The following is a 27,531-nucleotide window of genomic DNA, read 5'->3' on the forward strand; positions in this document are numbered from 1 at the left end:
GGGGGCAGGGAAGAGGGGAGGGGACAAATCCACAGTCGGGCACTGTAGCCTCAAGACAGCAGAAGTTGAACTGTTCGTGACCTCAGAATCCAAGGATCCATCCTGGAACCAAGAGATTGAATGGATTAGCTGGAGGACGCCACGGAACCATCGAGCATATGGGCAGCCAGGGACCTTCACAGCCCCCTGGTCTCACATAAAAGAAGAAGCTGAAGCTCTGAGAGGGAACTTGGCCAGCCCGAGGTCACCTGTCACTCAGCTGCAGGGCAGAGATTAATTGTCAGCGCAGGCTTTAATCGTGCTTCCTCCCCTCTCTGCAGACCGAACGCCTGGCCCTGCTCATCACGCCCTTTCCTAGAGGGGAGCTCGGCCTTTCTCCGCTCCGGCTATGGCCCTCTCCCCTGGCATCTGCTTTCCCTTCCCTCACTGTGAAGTCCCCTGGCTCAGTGGCAGCAGCATTCGGGCAGAATGTGTTCAGAGGCTGGCCAGCTGTGCAGCCACCTTGGTGCCTTCTAGAATAGACGCTAAAATATCCCCAGGAAGGGTCAAAATGTGGTACCACCTAGCCCAAGTGTCCACACACAGCCCCTTAATAACTAGCAAAATCTCAGCCATCCCCACTCCTCTACAGGAGACGGAGACTTTGGGCAGAAAAGCTAAAAAGAAGAGAGCTCCCAGGGGTTTCCTACGGGTCCCCCACCTCCCCACCCTCACTGAGTTTGTGACACGCGGATGCAGGACGTGGGGAGGATGGCGGACCAGCCGAGGCACCTCCTGAAAGGCAGCTGGGGCAGCTGGGATTCTGAAGCTCAGTAACAGGGAGCCGACTGCTGTTTATGGGAGACAGTGATTTATTTTATTATCTAAATTTTCAGTGGTTTAATAAGGTTTAATAAGCCTCCCAAGGAGTTTTCTGGCTCAGGGAATCTCCTGTAATAAACACAAGTAGTAAATCCTTTATTTTGAATATAAAGAGGTGTACAATTTTTCTTAAAAGGAAACAAGTCTCCCCCATCCCGCACCGCCTCGATCTCTAATAAATAAAGGATGAATAAATAATAAAGAACAACAGCTTGAAGGGACACGACTTTATTTGTCTGTCCCAGACTCCCACAGGCCAGACTCCGGCTGTCAGCTGGGGAACCCTCCCCGCTGGCGTGCTCTGCTGGCCCTCAGCGCCCCCAGCCTCCCTCCAGAGCGGTGGAGAGGGTCCTCCTTGCCTTCCTGATGCCATGCAGCCTCTTGGAAAACCCATTCCTTCTACCTTCCTGCAAGGTTACCCCACAGTGCGGTAGAAAAATCCATGGCCTCGGGGGCCGTGCATGCTCTCGAGCAGTCATTTAACCACATGGCTCTGTGACCTTAACCTCACTTCACTTTTCTTTCCTTATCTGTAAAATGGGTCTGATACTAAAATGGGTAGCCTCCCCGGCCACCAAGGAGGTGAGGTGCTTTGGGAAGTAAAAGGCTCCCAGCCACCCCTTGGGCGAGGGGATGGGAGCAGTGGCCCTGGCATACCCACTTCGGGTTCACCCAGATGCTGGCAGGAGGCTGCCATGTGAAGAAAGGGTTCCTCTAGGAGGTGATTAAACAGCTCTGAAGCTCACATCCCCACCCCCTCCATCGCCAAAGCCCAGCACGGAGCTGCCCCTCACCCTTCCTCACCCATCACTCCGGCCACCCTCTTAGGTACCCCTCAAGTCTGTCCCTAGTGCGTGTTTCATCCCTGTAAGAATTTAGGGGGAGAGCAGCCCCTCCCACAAACCCCACTAGTGTAGGGTGATCCTAGGCCTTGTTCTAATAAAACTAAACCATTGCGGGGTGTGGGGGCGATGGTGATGATGGGGAGGGTGGGGGCTGACCAGGGATACAGCGCGACACGCTGCACAGAGTCTGGGCCACACATCAGGAGGTCTGGGGTCTCTGTCACTTACTTAGTTCTGGAACCTTGGTCAAGACAGTTCACCAGCATGAGTTTAGGTTTCTCCTCAGTAAAGTGGGCCACACAATTCCTTCTGTACTCGGGGATCCTAGGAAAACGTACTGAGAAAAGGCGGTGTGGACGAGCCTTTCTGAATATGAAGCTCAGCAGGCACATGGCATTGTTCACTCAGGGGCTTCAGCAGAGAACAATGTGGCAGGGACTTGAATGCATGGTCACGGGAGAAAGAAGTCAGGCCCCCAGATAGAGGGGCCTGGCCTCTTCCCCACCCTTCTCGTGTCTTGTCCTGTGCGTGGGGGGACTAGGCATTGGGGGTGAAGAAAGAGGGAGACCAGGATGGTGTGAGGCAGGGAGGGCCTGCATTCCAGCTGTAAGGGGACATCTGGTGTGGCCATTACCTTTGGCAGAGGAGGGAAGCTCGGAGCTCATTTCACAAAAACCAACCAGCTCCAAGCCCTGGGCCCGAGGCTGAGCTGGGGACTGTGGGCTCAGGCGTGTCCTGGCAGGGTGGCAGAGCAGGTGGGGCCAGCTTCACCCAGCTCTGAGCGCTCTGCCTGGGGTGCTCCTGCAGGCAGGGTACAGGCTGGAAGTTGAGGTGGCCCTGCCCAGCCTCCCAGCCCACATGTCTGGCCCCAGCCTCTGGGGCAGCAGAGGCCCTGGGGCATTCCAAGGCCAAAGGGTGTGGCTGCCCTGCTTAGGGGAACTGCCAAGGGCAGAGTGGGGCACACCCAGCAGAGATCCACTGGCCAGCTGCTTGGGCCAGGCCTCCCTGCCCTCTCTCCTGCCTCAGCCCACCAGCCCCTTGAAGGTTTCAGTGCCAACACAGACACAGGAACTAAGAAGCTGCTCAGATGATGCAGGTAGCTGCCACCCAGCCTCACTCCCAAATCTGGAAAAGAATCCACATCCCTTCTGTGCCTCTGTGCTGCCCCAGCCTCGCCCTCATGGCAGCCACTAATTCTGCCAGGTGGCTTTGAAGTTCCAGGCCCAGGCAGAGGAGGAGCTGGAGGCTGGAGACGGGGTGGGACCGCTCCTGGGGCAGTGGGAGTCTGCCGGCTGGAGCCAGCCCGCTCTCCGGATTTGGCAGACGGAAGCATCCTCCTGAGCCCCAGATTTGCTGAGCTGAGCAGGATTCAGAGAGGTGCTGGACTTGTGGATCAAAGCAATAGAATTGTCCTGAAAGTCACACCACCAAGGCAGCTGTGGAGGACAGGAAAGAGATGGGACTGGAGCAGAAATCAAGCCCCTGCCCTACTGTTTTCTAGCTGTGTGACTTGGGGCAGGTCACTTGGCCTCTCTGATCCCTATCAAACGGGGGTCATGATAAGGATAAAATGAATGAATATAAGTGCCTGGGAATGACAGGGCTCTGTTCAAATGTTAGATGTCCTCAAGGCAGAGGGTTGGGGCCACTCCACTGCCTTTTGTGACTTCAAGGCTATGCCCACTGTGTATTTGAACTGATCTCATTCGTTCAGCATCTTCTTTGCTCCTGTTTGATGGGGTCCTGAGAAGGACACAGACTTGTAAGAAACAGACACTGCCCCAGAGCGGGTAAGATCCATGCCATTACTTCCCCATTTCCTGGAGAAGCAAACTGCGGGCAGCAGAAGTATATCATTTGCCAACCCCTGCACTTCACGTTCCTAGTAAAACCAAACCTAGAACCTGGGTGCCTACTAACCAGGCAACACTGCACTTGGCTGGGGGCGTAGGCTTGGGTACCAGAACACCCTAATTCTGGTCCTAGCTCTGACACTAGTTTGCCCTGTGCCCTTGGGCATGGGTTCCTCTCTGTGCCTCATTTTCCTCATCTGTAAAATGGGCATGAAGTTTCTACCAGCCTTGCCTGCCTGATTGGGTTAGGAGCACTGAGGTATGAAAGAGCCTGGAAGATTACGATGCCCCCCACAGGCGGAGCTGGCCCTGGGACGTGTAGGGCCATCCTAGGGAGTGTCTCTAGGAGAGATGCTTCAATGTGTGGGTCTCTGCAGAACTGTGAGGCTGGCAGATTAGTTCCCGGCACGGTCCCACCCCCTCTGCCAAGACACCCATGAGGGCTCCATGTCCTTCCTGGACTTCATTGTTGCCAACATTGTGGAGCACTGCGATGTCCTGGGAGGCGCTTGAGGTGCTTACCTTGCTGGATCCACACAGCAACGCTGTCATGTAGACGCTGTCATCATCCCCATTGTACAGATGAAGAAACTGAGCTCAAGGAGGATAAGACCAAATCCCAGAGGCCGTTGGGGGGAGCCAGGATGCAGACCCAGGCAGGCTGGGAGCAGGGTTCTCCCCCTCCTGTTGTCAGATGGATGTCCATCAACATCAGGCACACACTGGCTGAGGAATGCTGCTCGTGGGATCCCACTCAGCATCCAGGTGAAACACATTTTCAGAGGGGATTCCAGAAATCCAAAGTCTCCCAGATCCAAATGATGTGGGGCAGGATCTTCCTGCCCCTCTGCCCAACAAAATCCCCTCTCTCCTTTGCAGCTCAGACAAGACGCCTCCTCCTGACAGCCCACCCTGATTCCCCAGCCCACAGGGTCTGTGACTTTCTGTCCATACCTCCTATTTGCCCTGGGTACTGAGCCTCCCTGGCACGCATGGGTCTCAGCTCCCTCGTGCACATTCCTCAGCTCTGGCTCTGATCAAATCTCTAAAGTAAGACACAAATTGGGCTGTGTAGGGGACAATGTGGTAAAGGGGAGGAATATGAGCTGGGCCCCAAATGCAGCTGGGTTCACATCCTGGCTCAGACACCTGTGGCACTGGGCGAGTCCCTCACCCTCTCCATGCCTGTTTCCTTCTCTCTAAATTGGAGGTGATGAAAGATATGTACCTTTCAGAGCTGTATGGGTTGGGAAGGATTCGAGGGCCGTGGCCGACACGCGATAGGTGTTTGATAAGTGGTAGATGGTCTTGGTTATTATTATAAATGCCGGGTCACTTGCTTGATTGATTTGGTGATTAGAACAGGACAAAGAGAAAAACAAAAATTCAAGTCACACTTGAGAAATTAGTCCTGGAGGGGCCGGCCCAGGAGCATAGTGGTTAAGTTTGCTCTGCTTGAGCAGCCTGCGGTTCACAGGTTCAGATCCTGGGTGCGGACCTAGCACGGCTTGTCAAGCCACGCTGTGGTGGCATCCCACATAAAATAGAGGAAGATTGGCACAGATGTTAGCTCAGCGACAATCTTCCTCAAGCAAAAAGAGAAAGATTGGCAACAGATGTTAGGTCAGGGCCAATCTTCCTCATAAAAAAAAGAAGAAAAGAAAAGAAAAGGAAAAGAAATTTGTCCTGGAGCAGTTCTAGAGCCAGGTTTCTACAGTACGTTTCTGTGTATCCAAGGGCCCCCCACCTCTTCCAATCGCCTCACCCGGGTCTCCTCTCTGTTCCTCTCAGAGAAGCACCCCTCCCCCCTTATAGGGGCTAAACTGAGGCCATGACCCCTCCTCTTGGTAGGGAGAGAGGGGAATGCAGGTAGGGTACCTGAGGAGTAATGTTGTCAAGTTACAGTTGAATAAACCGAGGCCAGAGAGGAGAAGTGTTGCCTTTATCAGACAGGGCCACTTGGACACACCTGGGCTCTAGAACCTTCTGTGGAGGGCAGAGGCCCAAGGGGGGGCCTGGACCACACTGAGAAGGTTTCACCGGCCCTGCCTTCTTCCTTGTTGACCTCCTCCCTCCGTTTCTGAGCTTCTCTTCCCCTCCTTCCTCCTCCCCCTTATTTCTGATCTCTTTTTTCTATCCTCTTCCTAGCAGAGGTTCCTATTTTATATCTCCTAGCTGTTGAGTTTTTGTTTTGTTTTTCATGTGTGTGTGTGTGATTCTCTTTCCTGAGCTTGTTATTCTTGGAGACAGAGCGCCCTGGCTTGGGCCATGGGAGGGAGAGGCGGGGAGGGCCTGGGCAGGAAGGGGGGCGGGCACAGCATCCCCTTTGGGACACTGCTGTCTGCGGGCCCTCTGGGGCATGGGAATCTTAGGGTCACCAGGGACGCTCCCAGAGTGCACGCGGGGCCACCGGGGTCACTTCTTCCCAAAGAGACAATGAAAAGTGAGCCCCCGCCTCCTGCCTGTAAAAACAGCCCCCGGCTGAGCAGCTACATCCGCTCCTCCGGGAATGGGACAAAAGCAGCAAACCGAGGCACAGGGAGAAGTCGCTGCTAAGCAGATTAGCCTTCAAGTCCGGGGTCACCAGGGCGTGTGTCCCCCTCCTCATCTCCAGATCCACTTTGCACCTCTGGCTTCTTGCACTTATGACGCGGGGTATCGGATTTCCCGCAACCAGCCGGTGACAGGACCAGGAAACAGAAGCCCAGAGAGGCAGAGGGTGCTCCCAAAGTCACACAGCTATGGGTTCCTGACTCCTAGTCCCAAGCAGACAGGGCTCCAAAGGCACAGGAGATGGGACGTTTAGCGTGGAGACAGCGTTCTCCATTCCTCAGTGGGCTCGGATGACACACTGACCACCCACATACCCTCCAACGAGTTGTGTCTCCTCTACTTGAGAAGGCGGGGGAAAGCTGAAGGAATTGTCGGAATTTTCCCTGCAAAACATTTTTGTCTTTAAAGGAATAAGCCCTGAGCAAGCAAGAAAACTTGGCTCTTCCTAAAGAACTAATTTTCTGGGGTTTTACTGATTTGGGCTTTTTACTTAAAGTTTCATTTCATTCACAAAAAGTCTTTTCAGATGAGAAGGTCACTCTGAGGGTGAGGACCCTGTCCCCTGTATCGTAACTTCATGGGAATTAGAAGAGGTGTCATTTCCTCAGTACATCTATTTCCATCTACTGGAACAGCGACGTAACAGACTGATTTTGTTAGACTGCAGCCTCTAACTGCCGCTGCCTGAAAGTTGTCATGATAAATGTCACAGACATATAATGTCTATGAAGTGGATGGGGCCCCTGTGTTTGTCATCTATGGCTGCATAACAAATGACTCTAAAACTTAGCAACTTAAAACAAGAATAAACGTTTACTATCTCACAGTTCGTGTGGGTCAGGAATTCAGGAGCAGCCCCGCTAAGTGGACCCGGTCCGGCGTCTTCCTCAAGGCTGCCGTCAGGATGTGAGTGGGGCTGCCGTCATCTGAAGGCTTGAGTGGGGCTGAAGGACCCACTCTCACGGCGGCTCACTTACACAGCTGTCAAGTTCCTGCTGGCTGCTGGCTGGAGGCCATGGTTCCTTCCACATGGACCTCTCCATAGGGCTGCTTGAGCATCTTCCCAACCTGGCAGCTGGCTCCCCCCAGGATGTCTTTTATGGCCTCACCTCAAAAGTCACACACCATTATTTCCACAGATCACTGGTTACAAAGGTCAGCCCTATTCAAGTGGGAGGGCACCACGAGAAGGAATGACTTCTTGCTAACAGGAGGCAAGAACCATGGGGCAGCCATTTTTAGATGTGGTGCCATTGTACAGTGAACAACCTGCACCACTGTAGTTTCAGTGCTGCCAAGCCCCTGCCACAGACCTTCACCAACTATGTGCCAGCACTGCACTGAGCACTGCAATGACAGTTTACAATCTAGCAGAGATGCCAAGACACACATAAAATTAGTTACAGTCCAAGGCAGAGGAAAATCAATGACAGGCGTCATCAAGTGTTCAGGGGAACAAAGGCTGGAGAGGCCCGGCCTCTGAACTGAGATGGAGAAAGGGCCGTTTGAGTGGGTCCTTGAAGCACGGGTGGGACACGGACCCCTGGAGAGGGTGGGTGCTGGAGATGAAAGATGCGGGATGTTCTCCAGCCGGGAGTTCAGCATGAGCAAAGGCATCGAGGCTGAGGAGCAGGATTCGTGTTTGGGGATTGGAGAGTAGAGGAAGAGGGGTGTATTTGGGGCACATCTGAGGGGAGTGTTGTGGCCGGTCACCCCATCCGGGTGACTGCCCATTCAGTTGTGCTCAGAAGGTGGGATGGGAAAGCCTGACTGAGCCTCAGCTCCATCTCCTCCTCTCCCCTCCTCCTCTTTCCCCTGGCAGAGCTTTGTCAAGACAGCCACCAAGGGGGCCACTTCCACAGAGCAGGGAGGCTGCCTGGGGAGCAAGCAGGTGTGTTCCCAGGGGTCTGAGAGGAGCCCCTCCCCTGGCTCTGAGAAGGGAAGATTGGCCCTGAGCTAACATCTATTGCCAATCTTCCTCTTTTTTTCTCCTCTCCCCAAAGCCCCGGTACATAGTTGTGTATCCTAGTTGTAGGTCCTTCTAGTCTTTCTATGTGGGACGCCTCCACAGCACGGCTTGATGAGCTGTGTGTAGGTCTGCGCCCAGGATCCCAATGGGCAAATCCTGGGCCGCCAAAGCAGAGCGGGCAAACTTAACCACTACGCCATCCGGCCTCCCCCTGGGGAGGTCTTCTCGGTGCTCCAGCTCCTGAGGCTGGCCAAGCCTGCTTGGTTGTCCCCCTGAAGGAAGGCAGGGCCACCCTCCCCCGCTGACCCACATCCTTCCCACCCTCCTCCACAAAGGCACCCCAAGGACCTCTGAGTGCCCGAAGTCTGGGCCACTCAGGCGACAGCAGAGACTACTGGCCATTCTTGGTTACCTTTGTGGGTCGGAGGCAGGAGCTGGATTGGTTGTGGTTAAGACCGTGGCTGGGGAGCCAGACTTCAGGCTCAGATCGTTATGCCATAACTTACTGTCTGTGTGATTTATCCTCTTGTGCCTCATTTACCTCATCTGTAAAATGGGGATGATGATAATAATAGGAGCTAAATCCAAGTTATTGTGAAGACTGAGCACGCCTGAGGGCAGATGGTGGTCTGGATCCCTCATTCAGGAAACGCATTGTTTAAGGCTGGGACCTGGCCTGCGGAGAGAAGGTGCCGGCTGAGATTGGCCCTGATATCCTTCCGGTCTCTCCCATAGGGCCTGAAGCAGGGAGCTGGGGGCCAAAGAGGTGGGGATCAGTGTCCTCGGGTCCCCGTACTCAATACACAGAAGGTCACATTGCACTTGGCTCTGACCATTCAAAACCAAATGTTGCTCAGACTTGAGGTCTCTCCTCTGACCAGAGATTCAGAGGGGCTAACCTGCTGACCCCCAGCCTGGTTGCCTACAAAGCAGCCCTCCTGAGACCCGCAGCAGGCATGGCCATGAGCCCCTCGGCTTCCCTAGCTTCGGAGCCTTCCATATCCCTCTGACCCCCACCATTAGAGTGGGACAGCCATGGGGTACAGGGAAAGGGGAGAGCCTCCAGAAGGTTCTCTCTTTCTGCGGGCGGTCGGGGGGCAGCCTCAGAGCTCTCTCTGTGGCACAGATGGTTGAAGCCTGTGGCCTGGGGACACCCTCCCTGGTCAGAGAGAAGGGGAGTCCTACCCATGGCCTCAGGGGGATCTAGGTAGATGTGGTCCATCTGAGGCCCCCAGAGAGATGCAGAAGTGGAATGGGGTTTCGGTAGACAAGAACCAAGTTATATGGGATCATTCAGAGCCACACTTGGCCTCCCAGACCTAGAGCACCTTGGTGGGTCTGCTTGCTTTGCACTTGCTGTTCCTACAGCCTAGAACACTGTTCCCTGCATTACCCATGACCGGATCCCTCTCACCATCCAGGCCTCAGCTCAAATGTCATTTCTTCAAGGAGGGCCCCCCGACGGCCCTGGGTAGTCTCCCCCACCACGCACCGCCTCACACACTGCTACAGAGACACAGATACGAGATGGAGATGACGGTGGAGAGTGATTGATTGATTTAGGTGGTTTTCTATGATTTTTTAAATTAAGCTTTTTCTTTTGACATAATTGTCAATTTCACATGTCATTTTAAGAAATAATACAGACATCCCATGGACTGTTAACCCAGTTTTCCCCAGTGGTGACATTTTTGGAAACCATGGTACAACATCAACCAAGATATTGATGTTGATACAGAACATTTCCATCTCCGTGAGGATATCCCTCTTGTTGTCCTTTTATAGCCACGCCCACCCCCTCCTCCCCACAGCCCCTCCTTAGCTACTAGCAACCACCCACCTCTCCTCCATTTCTATAAAGCTGTCATCTCAAGAATGTTGTATAAAAGGCCTCACACAGTTTGTAACCTGTTGGCAGTGGCTTTTATCACTGTGCTTCGTCCAGGTTGTCGTGTGCGTCAATAGCTCATTCCTGTGTATCGCTGATAGTACTCCATGGTGTAGCTGGTTTAACCACTCACCCGTGGAAGGACGTCTTGGTTCTTTCCAGTTATTGACTAGTATGCACACAGCTGTGATGAGCATTTGTGTGCAGGTCTTTGTGTGGACATAAGTTTTCACTCCTCTGGGATAAATGCGTAATAGTGCAGTTGCTGGGTCATATGCCAAATTGTTTTCCAGGGAGGCTGTGCCAGTTGACATCCCCACCAGCAATGCATTTGAGATCCAGTTTCTCCACATGCTTGCCAGCATTTTGTGTTGTCACTGTCTTTTATTTTAGCCATTCTGATAGGTATCTAGTGATATCTCATTGTGGTTTTAACTTGCATTTCTGTAAAGTCTAATGACATTGAACATTTTTTCAAAGAAGATGGCTCATTTGCCTTCTCTGCGTCCTCTTCGGTGACTCTGGCTCTATTTTTGTCACAGCGGTCGTGTCTGTGTAAGCTCTGTTAGAGTAGGGCCTTCTTGCTTTGTTCTGTCTGCATCCCCGGGACCCTGGGCAGTGCCTGGCGCAGGAAGAAACCCAATGACTATTTAGGGAATGAATTCATGGCCTGTGGGGTCCCTGGTGCTTTTAAAGATGAGAAGGCAGGAAAACAGCAGCAAGGCCTTTGCTCCAGGAAACCTCCTGAGCACCTGCCCAGGTGGGATAGCTCAGGGAAGGCTCAGGCGTCTGGGGGGAGGGAGCACCCAGCACCCTGGATGCTCTTCTGGGTCCCTGGTGCCTTGGGTATTATGGGCCTGGCACTTCTTGCTCCTCCCCTCCCCCTGCATCTGCTTTCCCAGAAAGAAACACCCAGAAGGTAAATGTGTGGGGATTCCCAAAGCTCTTCCCACTGGGGCGTGTGGCTTTCAGATTTGGGTTTTCTTTTTATTTTCTCCCCACTGTAATTGCACCAGGATAAGGGCCAGGCCTTTGCTAGAATTTATGCACGGACCACAGTCGGTCAAGCTTTGCTCTAAGCAGAAGGCCCTACGTGCTCTGGCATAAACATTGAGGCAGCCTTTGGTCCAGGTTGAACCTGCTGCCTCGGGCTCTGAGTTCTGCTCCCTGAGAGGAGGGGCTGCCCGCTGCCATTGCACCTCTCCCTCCTGGCTGCTGTCACTGGCCTCACTTTCTGTCTAATATTTATAATGCTAAGAAATCTCAGAATGGCTTCTCCTCCTAGGGGGCATCTTTCCCTGAGGGTAACAGAATACAGACATGATAAATTAACTAACAATGCACTCAAATTAAGATTGAATTGAAATGTTGACTTATAGGTGAAACGGCTCTCCGATATACACATATAGGATGTCAGTATTTTTTTTAAAAAAAGATCAAGAATTGCAAATGAAGGGAACCTTCATCACCTAAGATGAATCCAGAAGTAAGGTCAGAAGGCAAAACATATCCCACAAGGCCCCAATTCCCTAGCTGAAAATGGGCCACAAATTCAGTTTTCAGATTCCTAGTAGCTGTATTAGTTTGTGAGGGCCACCATAACAAAGTCCCACAGACTAGGGGCCTTAAATGACAGACGTTTATTCTCTCACAGTTCCGGAGGCTGGAAGTCCAAGACCAAGATATCGGCAGGTTGGTTTCTTCTGAGACCTCTCTCCTTGGCTTACAGATGGTCATCTTCTCCCTCTGTCTTCACGCAGACTTCTGTGTTCTTATGTCCTAATATCTTCTTCTATAAGGACACCAGTCATCCTGGATTAGGGCTCATGCATCTGACCTCATTTTAACCTTAATCCCCTCTTTAAAGGACCTGCCTCCAAACAGTCACATCCTGGGGGGCTGGGGGTTAGGACTTCAACATATGAACTTGACGGGGGACACAACTTGGCCCATAACAGTAGTCAATGCAAAACGTTCGTCTGTTACAGGAGTCAGAGGATTTGTGGGATAAACCACAGCATATTCCCAGCAGGAGCACTGAGCCGTGAGAGAATGTTTCCCCTTTGGTCCTAGACCCCCAGATGTTGTGCTAGTGGGTGGTGGACGCCATTCCGGTAGCATACTGGCAGCTGGGTTTCATGTGGCTGTCCTTCCTGGTGGTCCACAATGGCATGTTAACAAAATGGAATTCAGTGAAATTACACCCGCAGAAGCTTCCATAGCCTATGCTAACTAGCCTACCCCAACTGCCCAATGAGAAGCCTAACTCCAGGGCCGTAGGAGTCCAGGGAGAGAGCCCAGTGGAGCAGTGAGAAGCCCCAGCTAGTGAGCTGAGCTCTGGGTGGCTGGTGAGATCTGGAAAAGCTGAGAGGAAGGAGGGCTGGCTTTCCAGCAGCAGGGGTGGGGGTGGGGAGCTTAGGCAGGGATGGTGTGGCCAAGTATGCCCAATAGCCTGGCCCCCCTCATCCAGAGTCCCAGAGCTAAGTGTCCCCCTCTGGGACCATGTCCTCTAACCCCAGTCTCCCTCTCTGTGTGTCCCTGCAGGGCTCTGTCTGAGAACATGGCCAATGGCATTGACGAGCTCATTGGCATTCCCTTCCCCAACCACAGCAGCGAGGTCCTGTGTAGCCTGAACGAGCAGCGACATGACGGCCTGCTCTGCGATGTGCTCCTGGTGGTGCAGGAACAGGAGTACCGCACCCACCGCTCCGTCCTGGCCGCCTGCAGCAAGTACTTCAAGAAGCTCTTCACGGCCGGCACCTTAGCCAGCCAGCCGTATGTCTATGAGATCGACTTTGTCCAGCCCGAGGCTCTGGCCGCCATCCTGGAATTCGCCTACACCTCCACGCTCACCATCACGGCCTCCAATGTCAAGCACATCCTCAATGCCGCCAGGATGCTGGAGATCCAGTGCATCGTGAACGTGTGCCTGGAGATCATGGAGCCCGGGGGCGACGGAGGGGAGGAGGACGACAAGGAGGACGATGATGATGACGAAGATGATGATGATGAGGAGGATGAAGAGGAGGAGGAGGAGGAAGAGGAGGAGGATGATGATGACACGGAAGATTTTGCTGATCAAGAAAACTTGCCTGACCCCCAGGACATCAACTGCCACCAAAGCCCTTCCAAGACTGACCATCTCACAGAGAAGGCCTATGCAGACACACCCAGGGACTTCCCTGATTCCTTCCAGGCTGGCAGCCCTGGCCATCTGGGTGTGATCCGGGACTTCTCCATCGAATCTCTGCTGAGGGAGAACCTCTACCCCAAAGCCAACATCCCCGACAGGAGGCCCTCCTTATCTCCATTTGCCCCAGACTTCTTCCCACACCTCTGGCCAGGGGACTTCGGTGCCTTTGCCCAGCTGCCTGAGCAGCCTATGGACAGTGGGCCGTTGGACCTTGTCATCAAGAACCGGAAGATCAAGGAGGAGGAGAAGGAGGAGCTGCCCCCACCTCCACCACCGCCCTTCCCTAATGACTTTTTCAAGGACATGTTCCCAGACCTTCCTGGGGGGCCACTGGGCCCCATCAAGGCAGAGAATGACTACGGTGCCTATCTCAACTTCCTGAGTGCCACCCATCTGGGGGGCCTCTTCCCACCCTGGCCACTGGTAGAGGAGCGCAAGCTGAAGCCCAAGGCCTCTCAGCAGTGCCCCATCTGCCACAAAGTCATCATGGGGGCCGGGAAGCTACCGCGGCACATGAGGACCCACACCGGGGAGAAGCCATACATGTGCAACATCTGTGAGGTCCGCTTCACCAGGTGCGCACTGCAGCCCTTGGGCGGGGGGTCTGAGGGGTGCTGGGACAGGGCCAGAGGCCACGGTGATGACAGCAGAGGGGGGCATGGAGGGCCAGGATGGAGGGAGAGACCCATTCCAGGGGAGACCAAACTGGATCCTAAACACATGTCAAGGTCATTGCCAGAGGGCATGCTAGGCATGACCTGGTGTAGTAATTTTCAACTCTTTGAAGAGCTAAAATATTTTCTTAAATACAATATTAGATGGAAGGCCAAATTATAGTACAGATCAGAGCAGAGCTTTTCTGGTTAAGGCAGCAGTGAGGGGCCCCAGCACCTTACTGGCTTGGCCTCCCTCTCCCCTTCCCCACTGTAGACCCACTGAGCCAGTTTGATGCTCCCCAATGGCCTGCAGCCCCTTTATTTTATCTGGTGCACATTCAACATGTCAGGGGCTGTCCTAAGTGTATTACATATACTCTCATCCCAGCCATGCCCTGGGAAGACCAGGAGGTGCCATGGCCTTTGTGCACAGATGAGCAATCCATCTCTCAGTGGCCAGCTGGCCACTCATAAGCACAGCTGGAAAATGGCAGAGCTGGCAGTTGAACCCCAGTCCATGTGTGACAGCAAAATGTGTGACCAGGAGACTACAGAGACCCCTACAGGCCCTTTCAATCCTCTTTTGGGTCAGACCTAAAGGAGGGGCCTTCTTTATGTTGTCCCCTTGACTCTCCATGTTAGGAAGAGGATTAACTTTATGCTATTATAGAATTTGAAATTTGAAATCAATACATTATGAACCTTTCATCTTATATAGACTCTATCTCATTCAGCAAATGTGGGGTGTGTACCTTTTCTGAGCAGCAGCTTTTGTAGTCAGAACTGACTGGTGGGATCATGTGGGTCAGATCTGTCCACTGCTGGGTTTTGATGGGCCTCATTTGGGGAAAATATGGTCCGTTGGTACCGTTGGTGGTCACCGATGTGAGGCTGACCTCCCAGCCATGTCCACAGTGGGGGAGGTTCTGGTGAGTGGCCTTGCGTGAGGGCTTGGTCATTTCAGCATGTCAGATGTGGACAGAGCCTTGTGGATACCTGCTGTGTGACCATGAGTTACTAGACTCAGTCCTTTGCCCACACTGCCACTGTCCCCATCAAAGAACTCACCCTGAGAGACCCCCATTATTCCAGTGGTACTGCTGTGTCACCCCACGTCCTCTTAGAAATTCATCTCTGGGAACTGCTGGGGGCTTGTTCTCTGGATTTCCCCTGGTGGGTCTGAAGTGTTGGCCTTTGAGGATAGGGTGAAACTTTTTGAAGCAGGTTAAATATCAAATCAGGGACAAGGCTTTTTTGGGGAAAAACAAGATGAGTCCTCTAAAGTAATGGGACCCACTCTCTTTGGTAGCCTGAAAACTATTTGAGGTTGCCAGAGGAGGCCATCAGGACTACGTTCAGGTGACAGTGGCATTGCTAAAACAGCTCTGCAGGCTCCTTGGTGACTGCTTTGAAGGACAAGACTGTTTCCAGGGCACCTTGGGCCTCCTCACAGCTGCCTCTGTGAGGGAAACCCCAAACAGAATCTCTCCCAGATGCTCTGAGCCGACAGTGAGAATTTCCAGGTGCAAAGGGGCAAGGCCCCACATGCCCAGGGTGTGTCCCCTTCTGCCCGACAATGCTGACCTCAAGGTGCTCTTGTTATCACTGCAGAGCCGCTGGACCCAAAGTCCCCAAGATTCACCCCACCTCAGTGTCCCTCACTAGTGGCCCTGCCGCCCCCACCTCCTCCTGAATGCACCTTAGATCCACAGGCCAGGTTAGAACACCTAACCCAGGCTTGACAAAAGCTGGGCTATCAGAAGGGAGATCGATCAGAGCACAACCTGAATTCAAGTCCAGTTCACTCATCTCCACCCAGGGCCTCTCTCCAGCCTGTGACACCCAGCCCAGGCCCCTGGGGATGACTTCTAAGATGGGGACATTCTTCACAGGCCAGACCCAGGGAAGCCAGCCCCTGAGTCAGCCCAGAGGGCCCCCTCCTGCCATCCAGGGTCCTCCTCCCTAACTTCCATGCCTGGCCCCTTAATGGGGACATAGTTCCCTTCAGGGGAGACCCAGGTCTGAGGCTTCAACGGGATATGCGTCTCAGGGTATGGCCCCCTCAGTCCCCATCTCCCTTCCCTCCCCACCCCCTCCCTTCCAGGCTTTCCCACACACAGCTTCCTGGGAGGGCCCCACCAGGCTGTCGGCCCTGCCTTTCCTAGGGAAAATTTTAACCTTGGTCAGTCAAGACAGTGAGATGCCTGGCCCTCCTGACACTAGAGCATTCTCTGTGTAGGCCTCCTGGTTCGGGCCTGGATGCTGTGCTGTATAGGAGGTTGCATTCCAGAACGCTCCCTCCCAGCACATTCCTGATGATCACTTAGGGTGGCCTCTGTGCCTGCAGTCTTACACCCCTCCAGGCCAGATCAGCCGTGGGGCGGTTCTGCCGGCCAGCTATCTGCCCTGCCCTCCCTCCGGTTTACTCCTGCTCAGCAGAAAGACAGCCGTCTGGGCCCCCAGGCCTGTCTCCAGCTGAAGCAGCTGCATTCCAGCCTCCATCGAAACCTCCCCCTCACTCGGTTCCCACTGGGCTCTGACCCTCCTGAGAAAGATCAGACAAGCTCTTGGGTGCCCCTGTTCCCAGGAGCAGAGACCCCCCGGAGTGGGGGAGGTTGGAGATTTTCCTGGCGTCCTCACATAGGGACTTTATCTTGCCGTGTGGGCTGCGGCTGTCGAGTTGAACCCTCCCGGGCCCCCTCCCTGTCACATTCTTCAGAATCACTGGGTCCTTGCTTCCCTTCTGCCCCCTCCACAGAGCTGCCCTGCAAGACCGAAAGGAGGTCTTCCAGAGCCCCTATCCTGGCCTGTCCAGGTCAAGGTTTCCCGTCGCTCTCTCTGCAGCCAAGTCTCCTTGCAGCCTTTCCATGGGGACCTTCTTTGTGGCTGACTTCCTGCAGCCACCGTCCGTATCACCGCCCTCCTTCCCCAGCTGGAGGCTCTTCAGCAGCCACTTAAAGCAGCAGCTGCTGCCTCTTTGACTCGGAATTCCCAGACTCCCTTGCAAGGCCAAGCGACTCCCTGGGGCTGATTGGCCGCAGACCTGCTGCCCTCACGTCCTCCTCTTGGATGCTATTTCCCTTTCTGGAGCCCGAGTCTTAATGGCAGCTGAGCTTCTACTCTCTGGCCAGATCTCCTTTCCTCTCCCCTTGATGCTGACCCCCCTCCCGTCCCTCCTAGGGGATATTGGAGGGGCCTACCCTCCCCCTGCAAGGTGGCCTTTTGGACCAGGTTCCGAGTTATGGCCTCAGATACCAACTCCCACAATGTCCACGCACCATGGGGACATCATTCCTAATGACTTTGGCAGCCACAACATGGTGGAGGGGCCGGGGGGCCTTCCAGCAGAGCCCTTTCTGTCCCTAGACCCTTCCTGCTGCTTTCATTCTGTGGGTCCCCCAGAAGGGACTGAGGCCTCCTCCACCATCCTGTTGTTTATTCCTTGGTGTCAGGAACCTCACTTCCAAGGGGACTCTAGATTTCAGCCAGTCCTACCAGTTGTCTCACCACCGACTGTTCCAGATGTGAGACACCCCTGGAGCCCCAGCCAGGCCCTCAAAGGCTTCCTCCAGACTGTGTTTCTCTGGCCCCATGCTGTCCTCTCCTAGCTCTAGTGACCTCATAATCACTTGGACTCCGAGTGCCTCTGCCTGTGCCTGAGTCCATGTTTACACTCCCCCAGCCTGGTCCAAGGTCACCAATTTCTGCCTGAGAAAGGCCAGTTGGTGCCTGCGCTGGCCACAGAGAGACAGCTCCTGCCGAAACGGGTCTTTGGCTCTGACATGAGAAAGAGGAACAGCCCCAGGAAATAGAGCAGAGCCGAGGTTGCCCCGACCCGCCTCATCAGGAGTCCTTTACCTTCTACTCCCAGAAAGTCTGGAAGCCAGGGCCAAAGGTCAGGACTGCGGGGTTCTGCCAAAGGTGGCCCCTAGCACGGGCCTGGAAGAAGGGGGTGGGAGCGGGGGTAGCATGTGAGCCAGGAAGACAAGAAGGTATTTGTCCTCTCTGCAGGCAAAGGGATGCTGCTGCACTGGGTGGGTATTGTCCCTGCCCACCCACATCGCAGGTGGCCCCCCCTGCCTTGTTGCCCCAACTCCAGCCATCATCATTGCCAACCGGGCCTGGCCCTGGGCCTCTGAAGGCCTTGGAAGTCTCTTAATTCCTCCTATCCCACCACATCAGTCCTCGAGAGCAGGCAGCCTGTCCGGGGAGCTTCTGGAGACTGTGGCTGGGCATCTTCCCTCCTGTAGCCCCTGCATCCGTCTGCAGCCTGGCTCTCAGAGGTGCTCCAGCCATGTCTGGCAGGGCACATAGCGAAGGCAACACTGGAGAAGGGACCAGCCCCGAGACAACAGAGGTCCCACGGAGGCCCTGGGAAAGGATGGACACCCTCTGCACCCTGAGGAGTCCATCTCTGGTGAGCCATGATTTCCCCAGTTCCCACTGGATCGCCTACCAACATCCCACTGAGGCCGCAATTTTCAGTCCCCAACCCCCTGGCTCCAGTGCAAGCCAAATGCTGGCCGCTCCGGACCGCCCGGCAGCTGTCTGCTCTCAGACAAGGCCAGGAGCCTTGGCTGCTTTTTTTTTTCTTCTGTATTTTCTTTTTAGTCCTCCCACTCCTGGCAGCTCTGGGGACCTTATTAAGACAATGTAATGTCATTAGCAGTGGCAGCAGGAAGAGAGTTTGTCTCAGACCATCAGGTTACCAAGAAGTCTGGGTGAATGGTGCTGGGAAAGCATTATCCTGCCCGGGAGCCTTGGTGGAAGCCGAGGACCCCAGGTGAGGCCCCGCGGCCCTCACTTTCACTCGGGGGTGAGCTCATGAGGATTGGCACGTCTTTCCCAGGAGAGGATGAGCTCTCTGAGCTAGAAGAGGGAATGCAAATCAGGGCGGGGCATGTGGCCTAGGCTGGCTTCCTGGTGTGGGGTAAAGGAATGAGATGGCAGACAGGAGGACCAGGGCAAGAGAAGAACGCATCAGATTTAGAGTTCTGAGAACTGGTCCTGCACCAGCAGGTCATTGGTCAGTCAACAAACCTGCCATGAGCACCCACTCTGCATTCAGTGTTGTCCACCAGGCAGAAGACAAAAGCCCCCAAGGGTCTTATCAAAGCAGGTGCCAGTGCCATCCGTGCCACGTGCTGACTGAGGGCTGAGAAGGCAGCACCTGGCACACAAGGAGGGCCGCTGAACGAGCAAATACAGAGCTTAGCATCCCGGTGGACCATGGAAAGAGCCCTGGAGCAGTAATCAGGAGGCCCAGGTTCAGGCCCTGGTTCTGCCTTGAACTAACTGTGTGACTTTGGCCAAGTCTCCTCCCCTCTCTGGGCCTCAGTTTCCCCATGTGTAACATGAAGGAGTTGGAGCAGGTGCTCCCTAAGGTTGCTCCCAGTTTTATGACTCCATTCACACATTGCCCAAGATAAGGGCAGCTATGGCACATTACTGCACCTCTCTTTGCTTCTGTTCCCTCATGAGAATGACAGAAACACCAACTGCATAGGCTTCCATGAGATACGGCATTACTGCCTGGGTCCCAGTAAGCACCTGATCCACACTGATGCTTAGGACTGAGAGAAAGGTCCATGAGCCCGCCAGCTTCCTTCTCTGCATCAGCTGGGGACCAGCGCTCCTTGCCCATGAATTTGCAGCCTCCTGCATCATCTTGCTGTCTAAGCTCCTAGCAAGACAGGGCTCCAGGAGCCAGGGACAGGGTGGTGGCTCTGCGGGCCTGAGCGGCAGCTAGGGAAACAGCACACAGGACATCCCCTGCCTAGGAAATAACATGCACAGAAATAAAGGCAGCAGAGGCGGCCTCTGAACAAGCGTTTCCATTGGCCAGGAGTACCTGTGCAAATGACATGGACAGGGAGACCTGGCCCCCAGAGCTCACGATCTGCCAGGAGGGCAATGCCGACACCTACGGGCCCATCAGAGAGCAGGAAAGGAGGACGCCGACACATCATCTTCTGTTGCTCCTTCCTTGTTCCTTGGGTGAGCTGCCTTGAGCTGCAGTGTTGAGGTCACAGGTATTCAGGGAGGTCAGAGCAAAGGATGAGACCTGGGTGGACAGGGCAGGGTTTGTGGAGAACTGCCCTTGAGTTTGACCTTGAAGGGCCAGGGAGGATTGGGAGGGGAAACATTTCAGACAAAGCAGCTTGCAAGAGTAAATAAACTCAGAGATGGAAGAGATGGGTGCCGGGAGGAGGAGAGCTGGAGCAAGGGCTCACAGCTGGGAAGGAAGGAGGCAAAGAGAGGGGTGTCAGCATCTAGGCTTGGACCTCTGGTAGGACCCTAAGGATGGAGCACTGGTATCATACACAAGATATGCACAGACAGGGAAGGAGCCAGGTACCAAGCATCCATCCCACAATATGGCAGGTGTCGCAGCAGGGGGTCCGGCCATCTAGCTCATGCCGGCAGGTGATCAAAGATGCAAAGTTGACCAGAGTGTGGCCTGCTAGGTGAACAGCATATCTGTGTGTGTGGGCGCAGTACTATCGGGAGGGGCAGGGGGCTGGAAAAATAGATGGGGTGATCTTTTTTCCCCAGCTTTATTGAGATGTAATTGACATATTGTATAACCTTAAGGTATCCAATGTGATGATTTGATATGCGTATGCATTGTGAAATGACTATCAGTCAGGTTACTTAACACCTCCATCGTCTCACCTAGATGCCTCTTGTGTGTGTGTGTGTGTGTGTGTGTGTGTGGTGAGAATATTTAAGATCTACTCTCTTAGCAACTTCCAAGTATGCAATTCTGTATCATTCACTATAGTCACCAGGGCTCCCCAGAACTTGTGCATCTTATAACCGGAAGGGATGAGCTTGTAAAGAGGCTTGATAGCCATGCTAAAGGGTAAGTTAGGGCAAGGGCCACTGCACAGGGGAGCCTTGAGCATTTAAAGAGGACCACCAGACCTCCAGTTCTGAAGGGAAGTGACGAAGAGCTCAGCTCCTGAGAGTCAGGCTAGAACATCTTCCAGAGACACTCATGCTACGTCCATGAGCAGATCAGATTCGTGAAGAGGCAAGGGCAAAAGGGCCAAAATCTGTGAAGGCAAAGAGACTCGGCATAAGCCTGCCACCCAGATCAACGCACTCAGAGCACCAGAGGCCAACCCAGCTCCAGAAAGAGACTCGGCATAAGCCTGCCGCCCAGATCAACGCACTCAGAGCACCACAGGCCAACCCAGCTCCAGAAAGAGACTCGGCATAAGCCTGCCGCCCAGATCAACGCACTCAGAGCACCACAGGCCAACCCAGCTCCAGAAAGAGACTCGGCATAAGCCTGCCACCCAGATCAACACACTCAGAACACCAGAGGTCAAAAGGGTGCAGCCCAGCACCCCCATTTTAGAGGTCAGGAAACTGAGGCCCAGGGCCACTAAGAACCCGGCCCAGTTCTTGGAGTGTGCCTACACTGGGCCCTGCTCTGCCGAAGCCTATGCGCATTATATCCACTCGGAAAGGTCATTTACAGGAATAGGAGGTGTGTGACCTTAGAAAGCCATTCCCTCTCTGGTCCTTGGTTTCCTTATGTTGCAAGTGAGGGAACTGGATTAGATCAATATTTTCAAGGTGCTGGGAAGCATACTGCTAATAATGCAGGTTGCTGGGCCCACTGCCTCAGACTGTGAGTCAGAACATGCTCATGTGCTCCTGGTAAACTAGATGCTCTCTAAATTTTTTTCCAGGACTAGTTTCTCATGAGCTTGGCCCACTCTGCTCGCCCTCTCTCCTGCCCCCGTGAAAAGTCTTCATTAGGGGCAGCAGCTCCTGCCAGGGCTGAGCTCCTCCCATGGCATGCCCCAGTCTTCTGGCCCTGGAGGCAGAAAGCTGGCTGCAAATGCCCTGTTTGGATTGTTCTGGTCTGCACTTTCTGAGGCAGCCCTTACAGGCTGCAGGCTGGGTGTTCTCGTTTTGAAAATCTACCCTTTCTCAACCTCAGAACAGCTTGCAAACAAACCACACCCCAAATAGCCCTCCAGACCCCTTTGCACCTCACCGGGCTGGATACCTTTGGGAAAGCTGCTTGCCTTCTCTGAGCCCCCACTTTTCCTCTGTCCAAGGGTGGAAATTATACCAGGTATGTTGAATCTAGCTCACATTAACCCACATTCTCTTATCAGCCCTGGACAATAGGAATTAATATCTGGCCCTAGGTTCAGCTCTGCACAGAGAGAGTAAGTAACTTACCTAAAGGTCACCCAGCCAGTTAGTGGTGGGTCTGCAGCTAGAGCAGGAGCTCCTACCCCACTAATGGGGGCCCCACCCCTACCCCATACCCTGCCTCTGAATAAGGACCTTCCAGGGTCGTTCATCTGCCCATAGCAGGTGCTCAATAAAACGAAGTTAAAGTCACGTTCTCACCACTACTTACACTTGGGCCAATTGATGCTGAAATGTGATTTATTTCTGATGCCCTAATGAAAAGCTTGGGAGAAGCAGTGGATATTTATAATAGGCCCTTGATATTTAAAGATCTACCATTTGCATTGTCCATTATTTGAGGGTGATCCTCAGGGCCAATACTACTAATTATATGTAATAGTGAATTCTTTTAAATCTACCTTATAAGGTTGTGGTGAGGAATTTAAATGAGATGGTGTATGTAAAACCCCACTGATGACTCCGAGCTGAGCCTTCCACCAGGCCTTGGTGAGGGCAAGTCGCATAGCCAGTGAGTGAGCCTAGCCGACCACCTAGCGTCAGGGTTCCATCAGAGCCTGAGTGAACGTGTGTAGTCCCAAGACATGGTCGTCAGCACTGCATAGCCTCTCTAGAGGGCACTATTCCCCCCACCCCTACAGTAGTGAGGAAGGGGCCTGGACTGGGAGCCAACAGGCCTGAGTTCTAGTCCCAGCTCTGCCCGGTAAGGTGCCCTCGGCCAATTCCCCTCCCTGGGCCTCAGTTTGCCCATCTGCAGAGTGAAGAATTAGCCTGGGCCAGTGTTTCTCAAAGTGGTCCATGGGCTAGCAGCAGCAGCAGCAGCAGCAGCATCTGGCAGCTTGTTAGAAATGCAAATTCTCCGCCCCTCTTCCCCAGACCTACTGCATCAGAAGCTCTGGGAGGGGGCCCAGCCCTGGGTCTCAGCAAGCCCTGGTAGTGGTTCTGACGCATACTCAAGTTTGAGGCCCACTGGCCTGGATGCTCTCTTAGACCTCTTCCTACTCAAAAACCCATCGCCTGGATGAAATGTGGGTTACAGATACCATAGGGGCAGCATGCTGGCAGGGGGAGGGGGCGTGGATGTCACAGCAGGGTACTATGCAGCCGAGGGGCGGCTGGCGGGTTGTGGGAGGGGCAGAGGCAGGGGGATTGGAAGAGAGGAGGATGTGGTGTGTGGAGGACAGCAGCCAGCTTGGGCAGCAGCACTCCCTTCCTCCTCCCTCCCCATCCCACTCCCCACCCCCACCCCCACCCCCGCCTCCCAGGTGCCCTCCAACCTTCCCAAGAGCACAGGTGGGCTGGGCGCATCATCCTCCCTGGTCCTCCTCCCCTGGTCTCTGCCAGTGTACACATGAATGTCCTTTTTTCTCCAGCCCTGCCCCTGGAGAACCAGCCCAAAAATGAGAGCCAGTGAGACCTCTAGCGGCCAGGGGACACCGGGAGCCCAGGACCTGCTCCCGCTGGCCTGGGGTTATGTCGAGCATGGTTTAAATCTGGCCACTTTAGGGAGGATGCCTGGGCGCCACACCTGCCCCAACCTCAAACCCGAGCCCAAAATGACAGGCAGACACTCCACCCAAGCCACACCTGCCGGGAGGAGGTGGGAGACTGGACACAGAGCTTCCCGGCCTGCCAGGCCTGGTTAGGGAAGGCTATAGAAGGATCCTAAGAGGAGTCCTTGCAGCCCAGCTGGTTTACCCAGAGCTCCGTCTTTAGGAAAACAACCCCGTGATGTCAGTTTTCCTTTCAAGACCACCAGGAGGTGTATTGAATCTTGCTCAACACAAACCCAGATTCTCTCCATCAGCCCTGAACAATACAAACTGATGTCTGTGCTAGGTTCAGCCCTGTGCAGAGAAGTTAAATAACTTGCCTAAGGTCACCCAGCATGTTAGTGGTGGGTCTCACACCCCCGAGGGGAGCCCCACGCCTACACCATACCTTACCTCTGAATAATACCCCTTAAATCCTGGGAAGCTTTGCCCTAGATTAGGCTGCATTCTTGTTGCACCTGGCTCTTTTGTAAATCCTGGAATGGTCTACAAAGAGGACAGCCCAGGGCTTGGGATGAGAAACCGCAGTGCAGGAGACTTGAACAAGGTGTGCCGGCTTCCAAAGCCTCCCAGATTAGCGCTGAGGACAGACAGATCGCAACAGCTCAGGAGCTGGGATGGGACCAGGGGCCCTGGGCAACAGCGCAGGATGGGCCCGGAGGGAAAACTGTTGCTTGAAAAGAGCGGGTATGAGATTAAGGTGCAATCCAGTATCAGAAGTTGCTGCTCCGTGGAAGGACTAAAGACAGACTGCTGACCTTCGCGGGCCTATGTCCCCAGCTAGTCTGTTAGGACACTGCCCCTTCTCCAGCCCTTTAATCCAGGTGAGTGGCCACACCTGTTTGGGGTGGGGCAGCCGTTGAGGGTAACTCTCAGCATGGGTGCCGTTCCTGGGGTTTGACACCATGGTAGGAGGGAGCCTTAGCAAGTTCTGGAGGAGGAAGGAGCAGAGGGTTAGGAGTGGCTCGGGCCTTCCGCGCAGGCACTGATCCAGGCTCTGCATTGCAGGCAGGACAAGCTGAAGATCCACATGCGGAAGCACACGGGGGAGCGGCCCTACTTGTGCATCCACTGCAACGCCAAGTTCGTGCACAACTACGACCTCAAGAACCACATGCGCATCCACACGGGCGTGCGGCCCTACCAGTGCGAGTTCTGCTACAAGAGCTTCACGCGCTCCGACCACCTGCACCGCCACATCAAGCGCCAGAGCTGCCGCATGGCGCGGCCCCGGCGCGGCCGCAAGCCCGCCGCCTGGAGGGCCGCCAGCCTGCTCTTCGGGCCCGGCGGCGCGGCGCCCGACAAGGCGGCCTTCGTGATGCCACCGGCGCTGGGCGAGGTGGGCGGCCACCTGAGCGGGGCGGCCGTGTGCCTCCCGGGCCCCAGCCCCGCCAAGCACTTCCTGGCGGCGCCCAAGGGCGCGCTGAGCCTGCAGGAGCTCGAGCGGCAGTTCGAGGAGACGCAGATGAAGCTGTTCGGGCGCGCGCAGCTGGAGGCCGAGCGCAACGCCGGGGGCCTCCTGGCCTTCGCGCTGGCCGAGAACGTGGCCGCCGCGCGGCCCTACTTCCCGCTGCCCGACCCGTGGGCCGCGGGCCTGGCCGGCCTCCCCGGGCTCGCGGGCCTCAACCATATGGCCTCCATGTCTGAAGCCAACAACTAGGCTGGTCCTTGTCACCCCAGTCCAGCAGCCCCGTACCCTCTCCCACCAGGCCCGCCCTGCCTCACCCAGTGGCTCTGAACTTTGTATTTCAAATCGCAATGGGAAAATGAAAAAACAGATAAGCAGCAATGGTCTTTTCCGGGCCTCCTGAGGCAGCTGCCTCCCTTTTGCTGGTGTCTGAGATGGGCTTCTCCTCCCCGAGGGCCTGGCTGCTCCCTGGCTGTCTCTGTGGCTCTCACACAGACACTCACACAGGCCCACGCCACAGAGGAGGCCACACGCTGGTGCCCAGGAGCACTTTGGAGCTGTGTGGCGCTAGATGGAGGGAGGTGGCTTGGCCAGAGGCAGGCCAGATGGAGCAGGGAGGAGGGTAGGGTCCTGGCGCACACAGCCTGGCTGAGCCTCACCCTATGGCAAAGTCCCTACAGACACTACTCTGAGGAGTCATCCCCGTCTCCAGCAGTCCTGGGATGCTTATGGGAAATGCCCTAGTGGCAGGGACGCCCCTGGAGTCAGGAGCAAGGCTCCTGCAGTCCAGGCCCATTTTTCCCTCACTGTCCAGTGACCTTGGACAGAAGCCCTTTGCGCCCAGGTTTCACCCTGCTATGAAGGGGGGCTGCTAGTTTCTCCTCTTATTTTCCCCTCTCCCAGCCACCCACGCACGTGTACAGGCCTATCCCTCCACAGAGAATTCTGGAGAGGGCGGGAGCTTTCCACTCCTGAAGTCTGTGATGAAACCATCTGTCTTATGGGATTTCCATTTTATCACATCCACCTCTGTATTAGCACAGGTGAGAAACGTGGCCACACTAGACAGGGTGACAGAGAGAGAGAGCTGAGGTGGGGCTTGTCCACAGCCCGCAGGCAGCTTTGGGGAACTCTGAATCCTACCCTCCTCCCGGGCAGGCCACGGTGTATGTCTGGGGCCCTGAGGATGACCAGTTAGCATTTACCCCACCTCCACATGCCCCCTTCAGTGCTGTACCGAGTCTCTTGGGACTCCTGGGGTCAACACAGATAGGACCGGGCCTGCCTCTTAACACCTGGCAACCGCCTCCCTCCACCATGATTCTGGAACAGACAAAGCACCTGGTGTCTGGGGTTTCTAGTCGCTCCTCAAGTTCCAGTTTCTCAGGGCTTTGGCGTGGCTGGCCATGGCCCTCTGTGCTGTGTTTGAGCACCCTCGAACCCTCCTTCCTCCCTCCAGGGGTGAAGCTGGGGTGTGTGGCCCCCTCCGTGTGGGGAGCCAGAGCCTGGGCTCTGATGTGGGTTTGAAGGGCCCTGGGGGTTGGGGTCCACACCCTCTCCCTGGTTCTTGAGTTTGTCGCAGGTCCTGCGAAGGAAGACAGCTCCGCCGGCCCAGTGCCTTTCTGATCTTCTCTGTCCTCTCCTGCCCTTCCCTCCCTTGTCTGGCTGAGTTTGCTTTTGTTTCTCAGTAGCCCGGAAACGGGGAGAGTTCATCAGCAGGGGTGCCCAGGACTGGTGTCCCCAGTCCTGGAGATGTGGGCTCAAGAGACTTCGGCTCTTCCTATCGCCTTGGCTTCCTCCTGAGCAAACCTAAAAAAAACAAAAAGGCCAGAGAAGACCACAGACTCTGTCACTCTCCCAGCCCCCCAGAAGAGAACCCCCCTTGACCCCACGTACCACCAGATGCCATTCCGGCCACAGGGACTTGCTTCCGACCCCTCTTGTCTTCAGGTGTCATCTGCCTGGGTAGCCGTCTCTTGGATTCCTGTCTCCATTTCAGACACTCGCTTCTGGGGCCCGCCAGCCAGCATGCCCATGCTCCCCCCATCGGCCGAGGGATTGGGGCTGACCCAAACTTTAAAAGAAATCGAGGAAAAGTGAACACATTGGAATCCAGTGGTGTTGGGCTTTTGTTTTTATTTTGTAAAGGTAATGACTTCTTATAAACTCAATTTTTCAGACGACTGGTTAGTTCTTTTTGCTTTCTCTTGGCTGCAGTTCAGAGTTGTACGTTGTAAAATATCCAAAGATGTTGAGTACTGTATGATCAGAAGAACTTGAAGCAGATGGGGTGTGGGCGTGGGGGTGGTTGTGTTTTATTTTGTTTCTTGGTGTTTTTTTTTGGTTGTTTTTTTTTTTTTTTTTTGATGTTTCGATTTCCCTGTCTGTCTGTGGGAGAATTTTGGAATTTTTTCTATTTATAACTCTTTTTTTATGTGATTGCTTTATGTAAAATGACACTCAACAAAGTTTGCCTTAGTGATTCAAGGGACAATCTTCCATAACTGGTCGCACGCCGCATCCCGCCGAGAAAAACTCTCAGCTAATTTTCTGGCCTATTTATTAAACAGTATT

The 27,531-nt window shown here is 54.5% G+C and overlaps 1 protein-coding gene across 9 annotated transcripts in view; it reads left to right on the plus strand.

Annotated features, from left to right (window-relative positions):
• The window catches only part of ZBTB7C (zinc finger and BTB domain containing 7C), a 347,966-nt gene extending 320,826 nt beyond the window's left edge, over positions 1–27,140 (plus strand). For all 9 annotated transcript variants that reach the window (XM_046671520.1, XM_046671524.1, XM_046671525.1 and 6 more), the window contains 2 exons: positions 12,514–13,737; positions 24,558–27,140. In XM_046671520.1, coding sequence (XP_046527476.1) covers positions 12,514–13,737; positions 24,558–25,209 — 1,876 coding nt within the window. In that variant the 3' untranslated portion in view covers positions 25,210–27,140. The remainder of the gene's footprint in view (positions 1–12,513; positions 13,738–24,557) is intronic.
• The last annotated feature ends 391 nt before the right edge of the window (positions 27,141–27,531 follow it).

Source organism: Equus quagga, chromosome 9, assembly GCF_021613505.1.
Source record: "Equus quagga isolate Etosha38 chromosome 9, UCLA_HA_Equagga_1.0, whole genome shotgun sequence".
Taxonomy (NCBI): Eukaryota; Metazoa; Chordata; class Mammalia; order Perissodactyla; family Equidae; genus Equus; species Equus quagga.